Source organism: Galleria mellonella, unplaced genomic scaffold, assembly GCF_026898425.1.
Source record: "Galleria mellonella isolate WM207_F2 unplaced genomic scaffold, CSIRO_AGI_GalMel_v1 utg99, whole genome shotgun sequence".
Classification (NCBI taxonomy): Eukaryota; Metazoa; Arthropoda; class Insecta; order Lepidoptera; family Pyralidae; genus Galleria; species Galleria mellonella.
The window spans coordinates 4,691,771-4,715,079 of NW_026442184.1; the positions used below are offsets into that span (position 1 = coordinate 4,691,771).

A 23,309-nucleotide genomic window follows, 5' to 3' on the forward strand; every position below is an offset into this window, starting at 1 on the left:
GTAACCTAGTATTATATATTGTAACCAATAAAAACCTTAATTATTTATATATAAACCTAACATTGTTATAATTTGTTATGTGTGCCTCGTTAAAATAAATAAATAAATATACTGAACTAAAAAATCCGTACGTCATGAGATAGTAAACAATTTTTCCTTTGTGGAATGTAAAGTGGACACAACAAAATCACTTAAATTTAACCTTAAATAGACGTTACCGGCGAACTAAAATAAATGTCGTTATCTAATTTAAAATTAGACATGAAAAGAAAGATATATTAATATGAACTTTATAGATATGAAAACAAAAGTCGATAGTCGGATGCATGAAGTGAGAGGTCACAAGATCTGAAGGCGTTACTGTGTATTAATATAGCTTGGCAACTACTCCTAACATCCCGTGACGAATTAAAAAAGAGTTCTTCTGTCCTTTATGTAACAGTTAAAACCGCAGTACATACCACTAATTTATCGCACTAGATAAGGGGCATTATACACTGTCGAAAGTATATGATCAATATGTATATTACAGAATGGCCAGTTCAGACTGATAACGCTTGACATTGACCTAGAGCTTTGAATTTTAAATAAGATTTTGTCACAGAAAAGAATCGAATTTAATCGTGGAAAAACTTGTTATTTTGATTTAATATCTAAGAAATACTGAACCGATTTTGATGAAATTTGTGACTATCTAAAAATATATTCTTTTAGATAAAAAACGAGCTTGTCAAATCGATTTATAAATTTCAGAGATATGAGGTAAAAAACCGAAAAAATATAACTGATTGAGAACTTCCTTTTTTTAGGTCGGTTGAAAATCGTCCGTTAATCCACGACAGAGGCTCGTCGTGTATAATGATAATGGCTTAAAAATTGTGGTACAAGTGAGTGACAATTCTCACATGTGTAATAAAAAAATGTGCTGTAGTTAGGTATGACGCGATGCGATGTATCTGTCATAACTAGTAATCAGTGTATTTAATAGACAATATTCAGATAAATAACATTTAATTATTTACTTAAAAATATTATGTTGAAATATTTGCTTCTGTATGGATACCGCGGAGTAGATCGTATCGCTTGAGTACTGACTAAATAGTACAAATTTACTTATAATGATGAAAAAGCAAAAACCAAAAAGGTCAAACAAATTAATCTCTAGTAAGTTATAATCTATAATCTAGTTCATTGGAAAACACCCAAGTTGACGTCACAAGGCAGCGTGTGAACGCGCCGCGTACAGACGCAGGTATCAGTAGATACCTACGCATGTTTGTGTTGCGCAGGAGTCAATGACGCGCACGCGGCAAGCCTCTATCGTAATTAAAAAAATAAATAAACAGTCATTGTCTTCAAATGTTGATATACAAAAAAAAAATTTTAAAGTTTCATATTCTTATACAAAAATCGCCGCGTGGTCCTGACATAGAATAGGCCACCCCTTCCTTTCCCGTGGGTGTCGAAAGAAGCGACTAAGGAAGGGCGAGGGGTGGCAGCAGCGTCCCTCTTAAAACATCTCCAAAGCCTAACTGCGGTTGCTAATCCATTTGCCACGCGTGGCAACTACTGACAAAACCTCCCAAGAGGGAGACTTATGTTCAACAGTGGACAGTTAAAGGCTGATATGATGATGATGAGGATACAAAAATTACATACATACTTAAAACTAACCTGAAATAAAGAGAAAAGTACTTTAGTGGATAACAAACTCATTTCCACATTTACGATCATAGACTTCACAGGTTAGTTTGAAATGGTAGAATGCCCTTTATTTGCAGTGGGTTATTTTAGACTCGTATTTTATCTGCATCTTGGGTTTTTGTATATCAATTTATTGCCTTCAAAAAATAATTTATAATTGAGAAATGTGGGATATGAGTGCTTGTGTTTTTATTTCCAATATTTTTTTTTAATATTCGATAGCTATGCCAGTCCCACCGTACACTGATATTATATCACAAATTGATACCAATTGAACTCGACCTAACCCGTAATCAGATGGAGACTTTGCGCAAAGTCGATGGGTATTTATTTCTAACTTATTGTACTCAATGTACAGTTAAAATTGAAGAATTTAAACGAAGATAAATTATGTTGTCCACTTGCGTATTATTATTAATTTGCGACTATATTTGAAGAGGTAACAGTAAGGCTCAGAATGCTCAATGAAATACTTTGGCAATAGTTGACAACAAATCATCTCTGATAAAATGCCCTCACGATAATTTAAATTCTAGAGTAGGTATAAGCAATGAGAATATTAATATATTATTTTTATTAAAATGTTATTTTCTTCTTTACTTATAAACACGGGATCGGATTTAAAACTTCTTAAATCTTCGTAATACTGCAAAAGTATTTGCATTATTTAGTTTCATCAATAAATCACGATACAAACAGTGAACTAAATAAAAAAAAAAACATATCTATTTGTATTTAGAATAACATAAACTATCATATACAAATATGTCTGTACTTGCTTCAGATTTTTAGCTACAATTTTATCCAATACAAATATTGTTATATTGTCCTGTCATATAAAAGAGCGATAGAATTGTTGAATCTTGAAATCTCAACAAGGCCACAAAATAGAAATTCGCGCCACATGTATCCATCAACTTCCTACTAGCTAGTTACTTATAAATTTCATACCTAATATAGATAACTAGGTTTGCAGTCAGTGTTGCCAGATTTGGTATTTTTCGCAATTTTGGGTAAACATTTCTCTGTGCGCGAAATTTCTGAGAAAATTGAAATGAGCTTGGAGAAATTTGGGTAATTATTTAGCAGCTTTTGTACTTGTAAATTATATAGTAGTGTATAAAATATATGAATGAAGGTAGCAAAATAGAAGATGGTATAGAATAAAGAAGGTAAAATTAAAAATATACAGAAGGGCGATTTTTTCATCGTTCGCTTTGTGATTCACGGTAAAATGTAGTAAAAATCGATACAAGTTTCAGAGTGGGTAAAAGTATTTGGATAAATATCAGAAATAGTATCTGGCAACCCTGTTTGCAGTTTCATCACTATTGATTATGTTCTGTATTTTAAGTTTAAATAAACATTACAGTTCTACCACTCGGGGAAAAAGTAGAAAAAAATATAAAGTGCATTAACATTAATCGACAGAAAGATAAGAATTATTTAATGCTGTGCAGATAATGAAAGAAGAGTTTCACTAAATAATAATAATATAGAAGCAATAAAAAAAATTATAAAGATTAATATGACACAAAAGGAATATAAAAAAACAATAAGTCATACCTTTCACGATAAGATCCAATAATAGTATTTGTTAGAGAAAAAATAAAGATGCAATTATGTAAGCTTATTCAAAATGCAATTAAGTGATTATAAGTATTATTTATTTTTAAAAGTTCATAATATAACGAGTTTTATGTTTTTCCCCGAATATAAATATTTAAAAATATAACTTTTTTATAAAAATATAAAAAATACACTATATATTTAATATATATATATATATATATATATATTTAAGTTTTTTAACCGACTTGAAAAAAGATTGTCATTTCGGTTGTTTTTTTTATATTTGTTATCTTCGAACATAATAGTTAACATAACAGTCAGTTATAAATATATTTGGAAAATGATTTTTTTTTTTTTATTTTTTTATGTCCATGGTACTGCTCATGTCTATAGGCAACGGTTACCACTTTCCATCAGAAAGATATATATATACTTATATATTGGTCCCCTAGAAGTTTCATCAAAATCGGTTTAGTAAATTAATTTTTGAACCAAATTGATTGATTTTACCACGATTGAAGTCGATGTTTTTTGTGGAACAAAATCTAATTACCTAGAATTCCATAGCATTCCTTCCAAAGCTAATTTCTTAACAACCTGGATAATCTATGATTGTCTCTTTGATCAGCGAGTACTATGTCATATACCCTTTACGTTTAACGTATTGTTAAGTATAAAAACATTAGAATTATTGTCAAGTTAACCTTGATTATGTCAGTTTAACATACCTGCATATATTTTTCTTATTACAAATTTGCAGAATTGCTTTGACGTATGAATATATTAAACATAAACCGGATATTTTCCGTGGTCTGGTCACATAGTTACGTTATCGTATCGCCGTCAAAGATTGTAAATATTGTCTTAATAAATTCAAGTATTTAACTGAATGAAAGTGTTTGTGATTCTTTGGCAAGTATGCGTATGAGTCTACTGGGAATGGCATATTCAGAGCCAGGGGACTACAGATAACTTAACCGCGGGATACCGTTAAGGTAATCTATAAAATGATGGTATAAGGCAGGGGGAAGCATAAAAGATCCCGATGGGTCGACGTGCAATGGCTTAGATGACCCCATATGCGAAAATAAGATAAGAATGAAAGATGCGAAGAAGTTGCGATTTTTTTTGTTTTTAACCTACTCACTTACTACTATTCAATTTGATTATATATGTATTTTTTATGTTTGTTACCTCAGAACTTCGTCATTTATAAACCTATTCGGATTTTTTTTTTATCTGACACGATATTCTTCAGATTGATTCTATAAAAATTTATTCAAAATCGGTTCAGTAATTTGGTTTTAAAATCAAATAAATTTTCCATGATTAGTGTTTTTTTTTTCTGGAATAATCTAATATAGTTATGAATTTAATTATCGTTCATTGCTGTATATGGCGTCAGGGTACAGAGGAATCAGCTTGTTTGGAATTCTAAGTTGTATCAAAAAAAATCTCTGTTATATCTATACAGTCATGACCAAAAGATAGTTACCATTTTCCAAGTCTTGTTTGCCATTCTAAGTTGTATAAAAAAATATCCTTTATATGTATACTTCCATTTTCCTATTCAAATTTTACCTACAACTTCATACTCGTGGATTTTATAGTAAAGTAACCACGTCTATATTGTGATTAACGATAAAATGCCAGATTTTATGTTAGGCCTTGAGGACATATCAAGATAATCCGTACATCAGGTTTTAAATTTGGCTTTCAGAAACACAACTGTGAAAATTATTTGTTTATATATGTATGTATGTATATCAATAATTACTAGTACCACATTCGCAGTATTCTGACACTTTCCTAAGGTTTACTAGGAGAGAATGCTTTTAGCATTAAGTCCGCCATGTACACTAATGAAGAAATAAATTAAAAAAAAACGAATACAAATTATCATTATTGAAATAGACTTGTTTATACGCACATTTAAATCGTCATTTATTATGAATGTACTGCAGGGTTCGGTTTGTTATTATCTGCTGAGAAGAACCAGAAAGAAACTCAACACTTACTTTTTTAAAGTTCAATTTAGAATGCAGAACAAAGCTACTGACAGACAGACACAATTTTTTAAATTTATTGTTTTGGCTTCTATTGCTTTTATTAAGATATTTTGTTTTTTTTTATTAAGTATTTTTTACTTATAGATGTCATCTAGTTAAAATTTTATTAGTAAGTTGGCTAAACCATTTTCAATTTAATTGGTATTGAATAAGTTTTCCAACTCGCAGTACTGTTGGTTTATACAACGTTATATTGTACTGTTTAATATTATGTGCATAATTTGAGGCTGCTATAAATAGGAAAGGAAACTACCGTTCATTGATTGACGTCAACATATATTCCAGTATATCTTAATATATAAAAATCCCATTGTTTCTGCCTACCCTAATGGGAGACAGGCGTGACAGACATGTATGTATGTATGTATAAAAATCCCGTGTTAATCAAATGTTAACCAAACAATCGGTTTTAAAGTAAATTTTATAAATATGTGTCTATTGTTTATATCCAATTGAAGAATGGATTTTGTAGATGGCGGTACGAGACCAAAACAATGTGTGTTCAGTTTTTTTTTTAATGGATGGTAATAAAGGTAACCCTGCCTGCACTAACGGTATACGCTGGCAGGTCAATTAGCCCACCATGATGTATATATCTGGAATTCAGCACGATGGTTTCCAGCGGGGTCACGTGATGATCGGCCTTATATTGCTAGCAATGGGACTTGTAGTCCGCATTACTAACACATCCCTTTCCCCCCTGTTTGTTCAGTTAGCTAGTTGGTTGCAAGTTTTGTTCGAGTACTAGACCAGAGGGAGACTTTTTACAAAAGTCGTTTGCTTGGGTACTTCTGCCCCATTTATGTTTCAACTGTGAAGCAGTTGTGTTTGCACAACTGTATTTGAGATTGAAGGGTGGGATATGGCAGTGAATTTACAGGGTACAGAGGAATCACACCTGAGTCCTTAGGGATGGCAATGCATGGGAGGTATCATGAGCGAAGCAGTGTACTCTGTTATGTCTATGGTACTGCACATGTATATAGGCGATGGTTACCATTTTCCATTAGGTGGGCCGTCAGCTTGTTTGCTATTCTTAGTTGTATAAAAAAAAACCCCTGAGTTTTTTATTATTGATTAGAATTTTAACCCTATCTGAGAGTGGGGGAAGGGATTGTTAGTAATAGGGTCTAGCTTCTCCATTGTTAGCAATACACCCTTCACGTGGTCCCTTTGAAAACCATCGTGCTGAGGTACCATTCCATTATCATCCATTAAAAAAAACATCTGAACTGTGGATTCATTTTGGCCACAGATAATATAATATGCTTTGGCTAATACTAAAAGTCTAGTGACGTCCAATAGCCAGAGACGTAAAGAGAGAGAGAACGAGAGAGAGAAAAAAATACTACAATTACTTTGAACGCTTAAAATGACGAATGATAACGATTAATCATAAGACCGAATTTAGATTATCTAAGAAAAAGATAACAAGAATAACTCATTACGACTAACAACGTGTCAACACGATAAAAAAAAATACATTAATTATCGTACAAGGAAATGGAAAAGTCATATTAAATTAATGACGTAAAATATAAATTATTCGGAAGTAGTTTTATCCTGCGACCTCGTTTGAGTTACCAGGATTTGTTGATACCAAACTTTATAAAGATTTTTTATTATCTTTTCAAATTTATAACATTTTTTTTTTTTTGTACATTTATATTCGAACTGATTTATAAAATTATATACAATGGAATAATAATAGGAACAATTATAAGAAAATATTTAAGACAGCGTAAACTATTTGAAATTAAGATGTTGAATCAATTAATTATTTTCGCGATTATTTACTATGTTTATATAATTAAAATAATAAAATAGTAATAAATAATAATTAATTACTATAATTAAATACTATTGTCAATAATTTAAAATATAAATTACAATTAATTAATCTAAATAATTAGTAATTAGGCGGTAACTGTTTTAACGTTTGTTTTGCGTGCACAAGTTGCAATTGCAACTTTTCCTAACGGAAATATATTCATATATTTTCTGCAATATGCAAAAAGACTATATATAATACTTTATATTGAAATATCAACTCTAACAAAATTAAAAAATTTAACTTGCTCTCAAAATTGACATACGATATTAATTCATATTTTTAATTATTAATTTAGATAATTAATTAAAATATTATATTCTTTTTATATTGAATTTGTTGAACCAATAAATGTTGTTTTGTTGCGTACTGTCAATTACCAGATATATTATTTTATACTGAAAAAATTAAAAATATTTAATAAATTTCATTTACATAATTTATTTCAAATTGGTCGAACGGTTTCGGAGATCAACCCAAATGAAAATTGTGACACAGGATTTTTATTATCAGTGATGAAAATATTGTTTATTCTCAAAATCCTTACACCCTTACTAATAATATAAATGTGAAAGTGAATTTGTTTGTTAGCAGCCTTAACGGCTTAACTAACTTACCTAACTACTACTAACTACATAACTAACTAATCACTATAAAATTTAGTGAACACATAATGGAGAAAAACAAGCTGCTTTTCATTCCGTCAGTAAATATGTCCCGGTCACGCGCACAATGTCACGGATAAAAGCTAGCAATTACGTAAATAAAAAAGAAACAGAAATTTAGCAAACAAGCTGAAACACAAGCTTGCGATGTCAGGCAATTGTAGTGTCTATTTTTGATGTATCTTGTATGTCATTGTACCTACTGCCTACACTAGATCTATAATTACCTACTTAGCGTAATTGTATACATTGCCTAACAGACTGAAAACGGACTCCCATTCGTTAGCAGTTGTTAGGAACGTGGTATGTGTCACGTAGGCCAGATTGATGGGGTGATGGGGTTCATACACAATGGACCGATAAACTGGCTAAGTTCTCAAGCTGTTTTGATTGATAATATTTATCAATCATCAGTAGATATTTTGGTATATTCCGTGTCAATTGTTGATAACGATTTTTTAGTAAACAACGCAATAATAAACAAATTAATATAATCTTAATAAAGGACGTTATAATAATAGAAGAAAAATACAATCGTAGATAATGTGGTTAATTCAAATTGCATGAACAGTGCCATGGGCATCATAGCGTATTCCGTGATGTGAAATAGTCGACGGTTTTTGTGATATTGTGGGTAGAGTCACACAAATTAACAACAATAACTACATAATACAATAGCCTAAAGAATGTACCTAGTATTAATTTTTATGTAATTATAAATTTTAAGATTATTAATAATTCATATATTTAAGCACACAGTGTAGGACGACCACCCACTAGATGGAGTGACGGCATGAAATGCATTGCAGGGAGTCAGTAGAGGCAGGTGGCTCAGGACCGTTCTTTATGGCAGTCTATGGGGGAGGCTTATGTCCAGCAGTGGACGGATAATGGCTGAAACGATGATGATATTTAAGCACATTGTTTTATTGTTTTAAAATATATATGTATTCTTCAATTCTATGAAATATATTCAGATACGATCCAAGCTTTTTAAAAAACATATACTTAGCAGGTAAAAGAATAATATAAAATTATCGATTATGTAAAGGAAAAATATATTTTCCTGTTAATTATATTTATAATATCCAACATTGGATTTTAATATCGTTCTCACAAACATATATATAGGTAGTATTGAAAAGAATTTATATTAACTATACTTAATTGTCGAGGGGTGGGCAGCAGCGTCCCCACAAGGCAAGTAAAATCTCCTAAGGGGGAGGATATATGTCCAGCAGTGGTCAGTTAAAGACTATAATGATGATGATGATGATGATGAAGAAAACGGATAAGCTATATCCTAACTAAATACACAGGGTATTTTATACATGGATTTACATGGTCAAAGTAAATATTTTTTTATCTTGTAGTGAAATGAAATGTTACTTGACCTTATAGATAGTTTATCATTGCAAATATAAAGTTATACTTTCAAAACTGCATGTCCCGGATACGACAATGTGGTTTAAAAATATTTAAATCTGCGTTTAAATTAGTCTTATCTATAAAATTTATAAAATAAAATGGTTTCATTGTTGTATTGTATTCCGCCATACTGTACACATAAATTTTATTTATATTGTACATTAAAAATTAAATCAATGAATAATGTGAATAAATAAATAAATATTAACATCAATCAAAAATAAGTGTTTTTAACATATTCTTTTCTTTGACAAATATATAGTTTTTTTTTATGCAACTTAGAATGGTAAACAAGCAAATGGCCCAGCTGATGGAAAGCGGTAACCGTCGCCTATAGACATAAGCAGTACCATGGACATAATAGAGTATACTGTTTCGCCCATAATACCCCCCATGCGTTGCCATTCCTAAAGACTCAGATGTTATTCCTCTGTACTCTGTAAATTCACTGCCATATCCCACCTTTCAAACCGAAAGTCGAAACACAACCATGCAAACATAACTGTGAATACTGTGAATGGTAGAAACACGAATGGGACTGTGTTGCCCAAACAAACGACTTTTGTACAAAGTCACCCTCTGGTAAAGTTCTTCTCTAGCCAGTTCTCAAATTATACAACGTTATAAAACGTTGTGTATTAATTTAAAAAGGATATTAACTACTTTTTGTCCTATTGAATCGATATATTCCGGTAAACAAAATCGCAGGCATAACTTGTCCTGTATTAAGGTGGCGTTATCTCTTTTGTCTATTTTAAACAGAGGGAGATTTTGTACAGTCGTTTGCAAGGTTACCTGTATTTTATTCGGGTTTCTGTTGCTAAGCAGCTTTCGATGTGAAGGGTGGGAATAACCACAAATACTAGATATATTATTTGCAATCTATAGGATTTATATTTATGTTAGTCTCATATTACCTAATTGCTTTTTTTTTTTTTGTAGTACAAAATTTTATATTACAGAGTATTATATACGTAATTGTAGCTACACTATTTTGCAATAAGTACTATGTAATATATGTATCTATGTATGTATATATATATATATATATATATATATATATATATATATATATATATATATATATATATATATATACATATATATGTATGTATATAATATATACCACAGATAAATATTGAAGGGAATGTTATTGTTATTTTAATAACTCACTTCCGTGTGAAATGTTCATTAGCCTTCTACTTTATTGACAATTAAAATTAATTATAATAATTAATTACTATAAATTAATGTTCATGACAATAAGCACCTACTCCATGTTATTATTGTTTATATAATCTAACACTTGACAATCAAGTTGTAGTTTTACACTGCTGTTAATTTATCAAACAATAACAGTAATAGGAAATTTTAAATTTTCGCTTCCTTATAGCAAGTCCTAATTGAGGTTGCCAACTCACCTGCCAAGCATGGCAACTACTGGCAATACCCCCCAATAGGGGGAGGCCTATATTCAGCAATGGACAGTAACAGTTGATATCATCAACATCATAACAAATATGACAATAAGATTGTATAGGTGAACTAGAAAACAAATTTAAGTTTGGGACCGAAATTTGATTTGATAATTGTTCCACCTGATACTACAGATTACGTTTTTTATATTACTATGGTGGTAAAGAAGCATATGGTCTGTTGTAAACGATTGCCATAGCCTATGGACGTTTGCAATTCCAGGGTACTACAGGCGCATTACCAACCCCGAGGAAACCTTTCAACATTCCCTTTGTAAAACCTCATGCTACAGTCTCGTGACTTAGGGGACTTTTATGAGCCCTTTGACACACAAGGCAAGTGATAATATTTTTTAAAATAATTCAAGTGTTAAAATAAAAACATGTATTGATATATTTTGAGTTTTAGTTTGGAATTCGACTTGAGCTCCCAGACTATATGTTAAACGTTCTTAAATGTAACTGATAAACTGAAAAAATAATCAATCAATTTTAAAAATTCTGTCACCTGATAAATAAGCGAATAAATAAGCTATACATGATTAATAATCTTAAAGATCTTTACAAAAATTTAAAAATTGAGTTTAAAGACTTGTAATTTAAGATACTTTATTATTACGTAATTTATCTTTCCAACCACACGTACCAAACTGGGGCGAATCATATTTAATACAGTATAAGAAAAATAAAAAAGTTGTAAATTTTTTATATGTGTGTAGAACAATAAACAAACTGACGTCTCTACTAATAGAATATGGTAATCGTCACGTTAGCAATCTATTGCAACATAGCATTATATAGCGATCGGTCAATAGTTCACAGAGATTATCTTTATCTAATTGAAATAATTTAATTTGGAATTTTCTCTTGAATGCAGTCTATAAACATATTTTCTCGATAGGTTTCTAATGTCAATAGATATTTTATTTCGATAAATAAACTCCTAATAGATTGGAATGTGGTAACAGTCACGTACGGACATTCAATTTGGAATCCTCATCAATGTGGACGTATTTCAAATTGTACTTATAATATGCTATAATAAATGTATCCGGAGAAATACTTGGGATATATTTGCTACTAGCTTTTTGTCTGCTATTTCGTACACGTGGATTTCAAAAGTAGGGAATTCAATGAAATGGATCACTTCTAGACTGCATTTTAATATACGTGTAAAACATAAACTAGATTTTTAATTAAAACATTCAAAAATGAACTGTATAATAATAATAAACACACACAGAGACAGACAACATTTATAATAATTATTGTTTTGGCTTCTATTGCTCTCATTAAGATTTAACTTTCCCCAAATATTTGTCATATACGAACATCGTCTATTATATTAGTAAATGTGTCTAGGAAGATATTTCGTATATATTTAAATCTTAGTAATTATGATACTACAGGCGCTCAACAGATTTTACGAAGGATTTACTAATTAAAAATATATTGTTGAGAAATCGCATCACCCATCAAAAAAAAAAGTATCTAATCACAGATGTTACGAAGGACTTGCTAATTATATATATATATATATATATATATATATATATATATATATATATATATATATATATATAATATTCCCATAAGATTATCGAATGATGTAAACATCCAAACATTAACACAATAAGGTCCTTATTACACAGTTGTTCGAAAGCTACTTCTAACGGCTAATATTATTAAATATGTGAATTTATTCATGCAACTAGTAGGCCAATATATTTCTCTTATCCAGAACGATCAGAAGATCATTGAACGAGAATTTGTGAGAATATAAAAAATGTAAACGTGAATATATTTACATAGAAAAGAAAAAATAACAATGTACCACAACCATTCCAATTTTAAATAAAACAATCGAACTATCATGATCTATATTCATGAATATATTGAACATTGTATTCCTAAACACCTATAAAGGTAACCTCTGTTACTTATTGTATCGTGACAATGATGTTAGCAAGTAATAGTTTTTAAAACTAGGACACGGCCGGTGTATATTCGTCTGATTTTGTTATAATTTATTTGCTAGATTTGTACTTGCTCTAATTTTTTGCAACGTAAACGACAGGTCATTTTATAATGAGTTTTTACAATCTATTATTGTAATACGTCGCATATTTGCACTTTTAGTGAAATAAGCATATAGTATACTAGCATTCATAAACGCTCAGGATGTTATGTCACATATAGTAAAAAAAATATCAACTTAAAATTTATTTAAGGTATTTGCGGTTACAATATTATATTGACAAATGGTTTTGGTAGGTTTGCACATGTAACTGCACAGTGTTTACGTTTATAGTAAACAAAATACATATTCAACAGTTCTGATTCTGGCATCCTTGAATATCGTAGGTAATGAGCATGGCACGTTTGTATTAATACATCCTATGATCAGATGTATTCACAAACAAGATTTTTCATAAAACTAATTAAATAATTAATAGGTTAAAATGTACTTATTATTTTAAAAGCATAGTTGTCATAAAATATTTTCAATATTTAATAAGATTCTCGATAATAACGGACAGATACTTATTCATTAGAAAAGTTTGATAATATTTTTATATAGTTAATTTCAATAGAAATTAATGAAAAGGTAACTAGCGGGTTTGCCATGAATTGAAATTTTGATTTTCGGGCTTAATTTGCGCCTTCATTGTCCAGTAAATGGAGCTTAAGATTTCAATCGTCGTAAATACTACAACAAATATTCAAAAGAACGATATTTTAACATTTTTAATATTTCTAAACGGTATGTACGAGTATTATGTTAGCCGTGTACGTCCCTACATAGGATACGCCACCGCTTCCTTTACTTGTCGAGGAAAGGGCAGCAGTGCCCTTCTTTTAACATCACTAAGCACAAAGTCAAGCTGCGGTTGCTAACCTGCCTGTCAAGTGTGACAAGTAAAACTCCCATTATGGGGGAGGCTATGTTCAGCAGTGGACAGTTAACGTCTGTTACAATGATTTACAATGTATTATTTAATTATAACATCAAGTTTGTGTTTTGTTCATTCTCGAAATTTCGGACAACATTTCATAGTAGGCGCTCAAGTTGTATTAAAATTCTTACAGAAACACTCTCTAAACAGTATTACTTTTTTTTTATGGGTGAAAATGGTATGGTAACCCCGCCTGCGCTAACGGGATACGCTGGCGGAGCACCAGTGAAAGGTGATAGATGAGAATGAAAACAGGCCAGTTAGCCCATCATGATGAATTCATCAGGAATTAACCATGATAGTTTCCAGGGAGAACTGCAAGGAGGTCGACCTGGTTGGGTATATTGCTAGCAATAGGATTCTCAGTCTCCTTTACTAAAAATCCCTTTCTCCCCTCTGTCTTATGGTTAGGTCAATTACTCGTTTGTTTACATTTTTATAAGATTATAAAACTAATATCATATTTCATTACACAAATGATGTAAATATGAATGTATAACGATAAGAAATATATTTTATGTCCTCATAAAATTGTTGAACGTCTATTGTCACTGTATTATGATACGACGTGACATAAAAACAAATACATTACACGTTTACTCTACTAATTTGAAATAGCATGCCATTGAAAAGTAATCAATACTCAAGATAAAATAACGAATTGTAACATGACGCATTTGGGGATTGTATTGTACCACTGTATTTGCTAATAATATACTCTGTGACGTATGACTAACAACGAGGGACGCAAGTTGCTTAGCAAGGGCGTCCCTTCTTAAAAACTATGTTTTCCGTATATCATAATATTTCTCAGTGATGGGCCATGCCATTTACCATTTGTTTGGGTACCTCTGTCCCACTCGTGTTTCTACCATGAAACAGTTGTGTTTGTATGGCTATGTTTCGGTTTGACGGGTGGGATATGGCCATGAACAACGTATGGCGGGTATCATGGGCGAAATAGTATACTGTGTTATGTCCATAGTACTGCTCATGTCTATGTTACCACTTTCCATCAGGTGGACCATCAGCTTGTTTGCCATTTTAAGTTGCAAAAAAATAAGCACATAAGCACGTTTGCTTGGTGACAGAGTATCATTACAGACATCTCAAAGTCTGTATCTCTGGTAAGAGTGACTTTAGTGTGATTTCACTGTAGATCAGCGGGTCTACCATGAAATGAAATTCCGAAATTTCGGACTCAATTTCGTATTTTTGTTTATACTAAAATAGGACCAATAAATCGAGTTTAAAATTTCCTTCGTAATACATCCTATCATAAAAGTCCAAAAGAACAATATTTTAACATTTTTAATATTTCCAAACGGCATGTATTATGTAATTTGAACATCAAATTTATATTTCGTTTGACTCCGAAATTTCGGAAAACTTTTCATGGTAGGCCCTCAGTAATCTCTACATGTAAATTTAATACAGAGGCCTCCTATTCGCCTACATATAATTTTAAAGTCATTTATCTCACATTTATCTTCTGGTGATTTGTGTACAACTGTAACCTACATCGAAGAAGAGCTATATGTTTCGACTAATTACTGATGGAATATTTTAGTCTATTAGTAAGATGTTTCCAGACGTGGTACACCAATTAGTGTTAATCATCTTTCCGTTTCCGTAATAGGTGGGTCGACTTATGGATTGTATTATAAAATGATTTAACTTATAGGTTTTAATATTTGTACAAAAGTCGATTGCTTGGGTACCTCTGTCCCATTCAACCGAGAAGCAGTTGTGTTTGCGTGGCTGTATTTTGGTTTGAAGGGTGGGATATGGCATGAATTTACAGGGTACAGAGGAATAACACCTGAGTCCTCAGGAATGGCAACGCATGGGGGGTATCATGGGCGAAACAGTATATTCTGTTATGTCCATGGTACTGCTCATGTCTATAGGCGACGGTTACCACTTTCCATCAGGTGGGTCGTCAGCTTGTTTGCCATTCTAAGTTGTATAAAAAAAATAGAAGATATTATACCCAATGTATGCTAATATCTATACTATGTAGGTATATAAATTTAACGCATAAATGCAATTAAGTATATTTATATTAACTAGGCGCACTCGGAAAATCACTTGTGCATGGTGACGATTAACTAAGTCTGATAAGTAATCATCACTGATGATAATTTTAAATGTTAATTATCATTTAATTATTAATTTTAATGAAATTTATTGTATATGTCACATGTAGAAAAGGTTATATATTAAATAGGGGTTATTCAATATATAATATCGAAATGAGGCATGCATGATCGACTAACACCATGCACATTTATTATTCAAGTAATCGTTTAGTGTGTAATAGGCTTTGTTCAATAAGTGTTTTTCTTTTTTTCAATAAAAGTTTTAAACTTATTAAAAGACAGAGCCAAAATATTTTTTGGTATCTTATTATAATATCATACAAGTAGATAGTTATATTGAAATCAGAAAATCTATCATAAACAACAAACAAAAATATATTGATGTTTTTCATAGGTATCTATTACTTACACTTATATATCTAATTACTTGAATAGCAACAGAGATATTGACAAATAAAAATAATTTCATAATCAGATGATTCCCTTTTTATTATTATTACTTGTAAAATAAAATCAGATATAACGATCAAATACAAATATGTTTAATACTGTAAAGAAATCACATGATTGATAATACGTAATGACGTTCTTATCAAGTAATCTAATTATTAAAACTGATTTGTTGTCAACGAATTAATGTCACGTTTACACGTCATACACTTCCACTGTTGCACTTGCATGTTTGCAATGTCACATACTGCACTAATTTTCTGAACAAAGTTAAGAAAGTACGAACGTAAATATATTAATTAATTATACGTTTCATAAATATATACATCTTTTTTTATATATTAACTCTTCCTTTCCTGTGGGTGTCGTAAGAGGCGACTAAGGGAACTTAGTCGAGGGATGGGTAGCAACACCAAAATCCTAACTACTGTTGCCAACCTGCCCGCCAAGCGTGGCAACTATTGGCAAAACTCCTCTAATGGCGGAGCCTTATGTTTAGTAGTGGACAGCTAACGGCTGATATGATGATATATAAACCTGTCTACAAGTTATATGTATACATAGCGACGTGTCGGTTGGAAGTTGGTATAATACTGTATACTTATTGACAAATACATGTATTTTTTACTTATTTTTTTTTTTATTAATACAGGAAGTTTTAATTAGAATATTTTAATGTAATTCAAAGTTAAGTTCTCTACAATTTTTTATTTTTATTTATACATATAAACATGTATGAAATAAAAATCAACATATAAACTACTAAATATATTAATAAAATAAATATAAATTTATAGAAATATAAAATAAACATAAATAAATATAAAATTATTTAAATAATTAAGTAATTTTATTGACCAATAAAAAATATGGTACAAAAGACGGGCTTAATGCTAGTAGCATTCTCTGTCAGTGAAATACGAACGCGGTACTAATGTGTACCTTTATACAATAAATAATGTATATTTAATAAATGTAACTTAAAAATTCTAATAATATAAAATGATGATTATAATATATATATACATAAATATTAATATTTTCCCATATGAACGTAGTTTGGTAAACAATAGAAATATTTTGAGTTTCCCATACTGACTTAATTACTGATAAAATACATCCTTAAAGCGATATTGATAAATTTGAATATATTCTTTTCAAATAGTGATATCTAATAGTATCTAAGATATAAATATATAATCTACTTTCTAGTGGTTATGTCATTGAATCAATCTCTAATTGTATTTCTGCATTCAATAAAACGGTAGACAATGAAATATAATAAATACAGGAAATGTGCAAAATGGAAGTAAATTACGACAATGAAATTTGATTGTAAAATTGATTCGTTCACATGCATTTGAAGGTTTACTCAAACTGTCTTTGGTCACTTAAGATACCACGTTTTTTTATACTACTGAGGTGGCAATCAAGCATACGGCCCACCTAATGGTAAGTGGTTACCGTAGCCTATGAACGCCTGCAATACCAGGGGTATTACGCGCGCGTTGCCGACCCTAAAGAAACCTCTTTACCCCCCTTTTGAAGAACCCCATGCTGTAATCATAACGTTTTGAAAAGTTAAAAAAAAATAGACTGACATCATATTGTTCAAATAATGCAAGCCAATGCGGTGATTGTTAGAGCTGGTAAAATGTTTAGTTAACTATAATGAAAAGTTGTAGTTGTGCCATTCCCGGATTTCTTTGTTGTATGTTAACCCTGATAGATTTTTTTATGTACAGATGAATTTTGGAGATAATGCAAAGGGCAGGTAGATGGATTTGAATCTTAACATTTTACGGCTGTTGCTGCAATAACAGTTTAAATTCTTTTATATTTTTAGCATTCTTCAATATGATGTATGGTATCCTATATATTGCACGCTGTTTATACCTATAATTTATGGCATATGAGACTATAAATTATTTACAAATATTTAAACATAAATGTATCAATTATTAGTAAATAATAAATAAATGAGATAACCGTTGAAACTACAGAAAAAAATGTTTTTAGAAAAATGTATTAGTCTAAATGCAAAATATACTGCGTAAAAATACCAAATGTTTACAATATTATGAATGTGAGAATAAGATTTTTTTTTGTAATCGTTTATATTTATAATAAGTGTACTATTGTAATCTTATTGAGGAAACAATAAATAGTATCTATCTATCTATTTTTTTAATTTTTGGCGGCTTTTTATTAATTGTTATATATTTGGGCATACATGTAATGTATGAAATGAAGCAGCCTCTAAGTACCTACATGCGAAAGAATTAGAGACATCTATCAGGCGATGCTTGCGAGATACGTAATCAGAAGGCAAATAACCCTCTTGTTGCTGTGTAATAAATTTGGAAAAAATCAAATTTAGATGGATTGGACAAAAGGCATAAAGAAATAAGTTTTATGCAATCCAGCATAATATATACAGATATGTCTTCCAGAAACACCCACAAAGAATATGAGTTTGACTATAGTCGAATGAGTGTATGGTCATAAGAATTATTATTTTTTTTTTTTAATAAAATTCAGCCTATGTTATTGTAGTTTTTTATAGTACGTGGAAACTCTGTAAATGAAAGATTTTTTAAAATCAGTTTTAGTTTATCCATCATAAACAAAAATCAAATCTTTCTTCTTCATAATATGTATTACGGTCAACACTGATTCTATTTAGTTATATTTTACTGTTACTTTTTGGCATCACAACAAAAATTTTGTTTTATATACATACATATTTTTAGTTGTTCATAAACGAATATTATATTAATGCAAAGAATTCGATTATGTCAGAAAACTTTCCTGATTATCTAATAGGACAAACAGTGTTATTGTAGAAAACAAAATTGTAGTGTTATTGGCAAGCGACGCAATCAGCGTGTCATCCGCCCATCAAAACCATGTGTTTTTTGCTACATAACTTATTTGTTCAAGTATGAGTTACAACCCTCCCATAACACAACTATAAACCATAAGTTATATGAATCCAATCATTTGTATATCTATGTATATAATTGGCAAATTATTTTCGTGATTTTTTATGTATATTCAACATAATAACTACCTTCAAAATATTAAAAAATTCAAATTATTGCCGTTTACACGCAAAATAATAATAAATATCAATTAATTTATTAAAACAATTCTATTGTTGCAAAAATTGTATTAATACATTATATTTTCATCATTCGTATAGTGGTTCAAGTACAAGACATTTTTATCAGCGTCAACTGTTTACCGTTTTTTAGTTTTCAGGGAACAGGTAACCGGATAAGTTAGGTAGACCGTTTAACAGTAGCACATCGATAAGTCCGCGCGTCTCCTAAAATCAGCCGGGTGCGCCAAGTGGCCTACGTGACTCGGGGCCCTCTCGCTATGGCGATAGCCGCCAGACGAATTCCCGCCTTATTGACATGAAATCAATTTACACATGAAAATTCCACAATCTACCCACTTACGACGGTGGAAATGCAATCATTGCATAGAGATAACCTTCGGTTATATAATACGTACACGAAAAAAAAAAAGAGCACGTGTCCAAAAGTCACGGATCAGCTGATCGAGAATACTCACCCCACGAATTAACCAGGCCAATATATAGTGTGAAAATTGCAAGTAAGCACTGTATTTTACACATTTTGTTTCATGAATTTTGTTGTGCTTGATATAAAGTGCATTTAGGTTCGAATAATATGCGAGTTTTGGTCCGACCGACGGTAGAGGGCGGTACGTGACACCAACGACCGCGCGGTGCGCGTGTGAACACCAAACTAAATTCCGGTACGCGATGCTAAAATCTAAATGGGAATGTGTCCATTGAAAACTTCAGTATTTCGCGCATGCGGCTGTCTTATCAAGTTTATCACTCACTACGTGAGTACACTAAAGCGGTACCGTACTCGTAAAGTTAGTTTTCTTGAACCGCATTGTTAATATAAATAAAATGTGGTATTAATATGCATGTATGGCTTATATATTGGATAGTGGTGATTTAATATAGAGTTTAATATAGAACGTATGAAAAATATATAGTTCAATTTAAACTTATAAAAAATATATAAATTTTGAATTAATTAAAACCGTATGTGACGGATTATGTGGTTTTTTATTGGATGATAATGATATGGTAACCCCGCCTGTGCAAACAGTAAGCCATGAAAAAACAGGTCTGTTAGACCATTGTGATGAATACATCTGGAATTCAGCACGACGGTTTCCAGGGGGGACCATGTGGAGATCGACCTGACAGGGTAATCAGGGTAATGGGGCTGGTAGTCTGCTTTAAGTAAAGCGGTCTACCAGCCCCATTTCTTCTCCGCCGTAAATAGTCACTATTTAGAATATAGGGTGTGAAAATTAATTCCCTGTCGATGGCGAGCGGTGCGATGTTAAAAAGTACGTGGTACAGAGGCGGGCTTAATGCTATATTATTCTCCTCCAGTCGACATTCTCTGTAATTCGTTTTTCCTGTAATCTGAAAATCCTTTTCACAGCGATACGTGACTAAGGGAGCAGTGTAAAAATAGCATCGTAGATTGATTGCAACTGATACGTGGATTTTGTACCCACTTAATGTCAATACTACAAATACTATTCAAAAATTAATCTGATAATGACTTCAGTTGACTTACCAAACGTCTGGTGAAGATTATCTTTAGTAACTTCAGAATAACTTTTTCCTACCATAATGGTGATAAATAAGTATATCTACAGTATCTGATTGTAAACGGATATCTTAGCTTAAGGTATATGCAATACTTAGGGTGTCACGTACGCATTGCCGTCTCCGATGATTTACTGGTTGTTTGAACTTTGTTTATTTTGTTTAGTATATGGATAGAATTTACTGGGTACAGAGGAATAACATCTGAGTTCTCAGGAGTGGAAACGCATGGGGGTATCATGGTCGAAACAGTATACTCTGTTATGTCCGTGGTACTGCTCATGTCTATAGACGAAGGTTATCACTTTCCATCAGGTGGGCTGTCAGCTTGTTTGCCATTCTAAGTTGTATTAAAAAAATGTATATAAGTATTATTTTTAAATTAGATCATGGTCTATATGTCTATACAATTATTATTAAAAAATATAGGAGATTATCTTAGTGACAAAACTGCTTGATATAAACCTTTACTAATATAATAGATGTGAATGTGAGTTCGTTTGTTTGTTTCCACTTAGTGCCTTAACGACTTTACCAATTACTATGAAATATAGTATAGATACACGTACTATGTGGGATAGAGAAAGATATATGTAGGCTTTTTATTCCAGTCAGTGTTTTGATGGGTGAAAATGGTATGGTAACCCTGCGCTAACGGAATACGCTGGCGGAGCACCAGTGAAGGCTGATAGATAAGAATGAAAACAGGCCAGTTAGCCCATCATGATGAATTCATCAGGAATTAACCATGATAGTTTCCAGGGAGAACCTGGTTGGGTATATTGCTAGCAATGGGATTCTTAGTCTCCATTACTAACAATCCCTTTCCTCCCATCCAGTCAGTGTTGAAAGCTAGTACTTCATTACCTGAATGGCTAACATGGAACAATTATTATTGTAGAACATTCGGCCTTGTCGTGTTTCACGTTCAAGTCCAGCTGGAGGAAAACGAACGTATTTTAGTGCCATCTAGTCAGAGAAATGAAAATATTTTGAAAGAATGAAACAATTCGTTACCGTAATTCATAGGAACATCAACAACATATATAACATTATAACATATATAACAAACATTTAATATAATAATACAATATTAATTAACCCAATATTAATTTTGATATACATAATTGTATTTTACAATCGATAGGCTTCAGTTCCGTAATGGTTTCGTTGTAATTGTCACGATATTTTTTAATTTAAAAAATTAACAAATAGGGTTTGGTTCCTTAACCAAATCCTGTTTGTTATTTTTTAAATGTTGTTTGAATTTATTGTAATCAGATAGTGTATTGTTTTATACTGTCTAATTAACATAAAATTTGGATATATGTCGAAGAAACAAATTGGCCGATATAGCTCACAAGCTGAAGGGCTCTACTCGTATATGGCCTTTTATTATAAGACTAGAGTAGCACGAATAGCTAATAAAGCTCCACGAGTGGCGACAAGGTAAAGCAAATGTGCTGGAATGTGTGTACGAGGGGGAAAGAGATCGTAGGAAAGGGGCTTCACCCCATTACTAGCAATATATCCTCGTGTTTAATTATAATTGAATTCTTCAAGATGGGCTAACTAACCTGCTTTCATCCTCATCTCTTACTGGTGCCCCGCCAGTGTATGGTATACCGATAGCACAGGCGGGGTTACCATACCATTATCACCCATTTAAAAATTGCGCTGTAGGACGACCCCAACTTGATGGAGCGACAACCTTAAATGTGTATTAATAGATGATAATGGAATGCTAATACATGCAGGGTACAGATAGATAATCCTAGGTCCAAGCTGCTATGGCAACTTTAGATACGTATTATAGCTAAGGATATATATATCTCATAATCCATCGGGCTGGAATAGACTTGCAATTGTATTGTAAGACGGGCTTAGAGTGCTTCCAGCAGTTGCTCCTGCACGCGTTCGGTTAGGTTAGGCTATACCTACTATAAAGACAGATCGCCCATACAGTGGCCGTCTGCCAACAGCAGTAGAGTAACCCGAAACAAGTAGATTATAAATTTGTAGTATAATACGCTGATTAACAAATTATTCAGATTGTGTTTCACAAAAAAAAAAAACATACTTCAATTACGGCAAAACGTGTCAAATATTTTACTGAACTATGTGTTATTTTGCGGAATTTCATATCACTGGTTATTTCATTAGTTATTTCACAGGTTATTTCCATTGCCATAAAAGCGGAATTAAACAAAATAATTCTTATGAAATAACTAGTTCATTTTCATTCAAAAACTAAATTACTGAACCGACTTTGATAAAATTTCTGTGAGACCAAGTAACTATTTCAGATAAAAAAAAACATTTTCCAAATCAGTTTATAACTGACGAAGTTATGAGGTAACAAACATAAAAAATGCAACAAAAAT

General features: G+C 31.4%; 1 protein-coding gene across 2 annotated transcripts in view; it reads right to left on the reverse strand.

Annotated features, from left to right (window-relative positions):
- Positions 1-20,055, reverse strand: part of LOC113521537 (protein cueball) — a 34,904-nt gene extending 14,849 nt beyond the window's left edge. The window contains exon 1 of one of the 2 annotated variants that reach the window (XM_026907094.3): positions 19,836-20,054. In XM_026907094.3, the coding sequence (XP_026762895.2) occupies positions 19,836-19,899 (64 nt within the window). In that variant the 5' untranslated portion in view covers positions 19,900-20,054. Of the gene's footprint in view, positions 1-19,835 lie in introns of both variants that reach the window. The other variant, XM_026907095.3, reaches the window with a different exon arrangement.
- Positions 20,056-23,309: the final 3,254 nt, after the last annotated feature.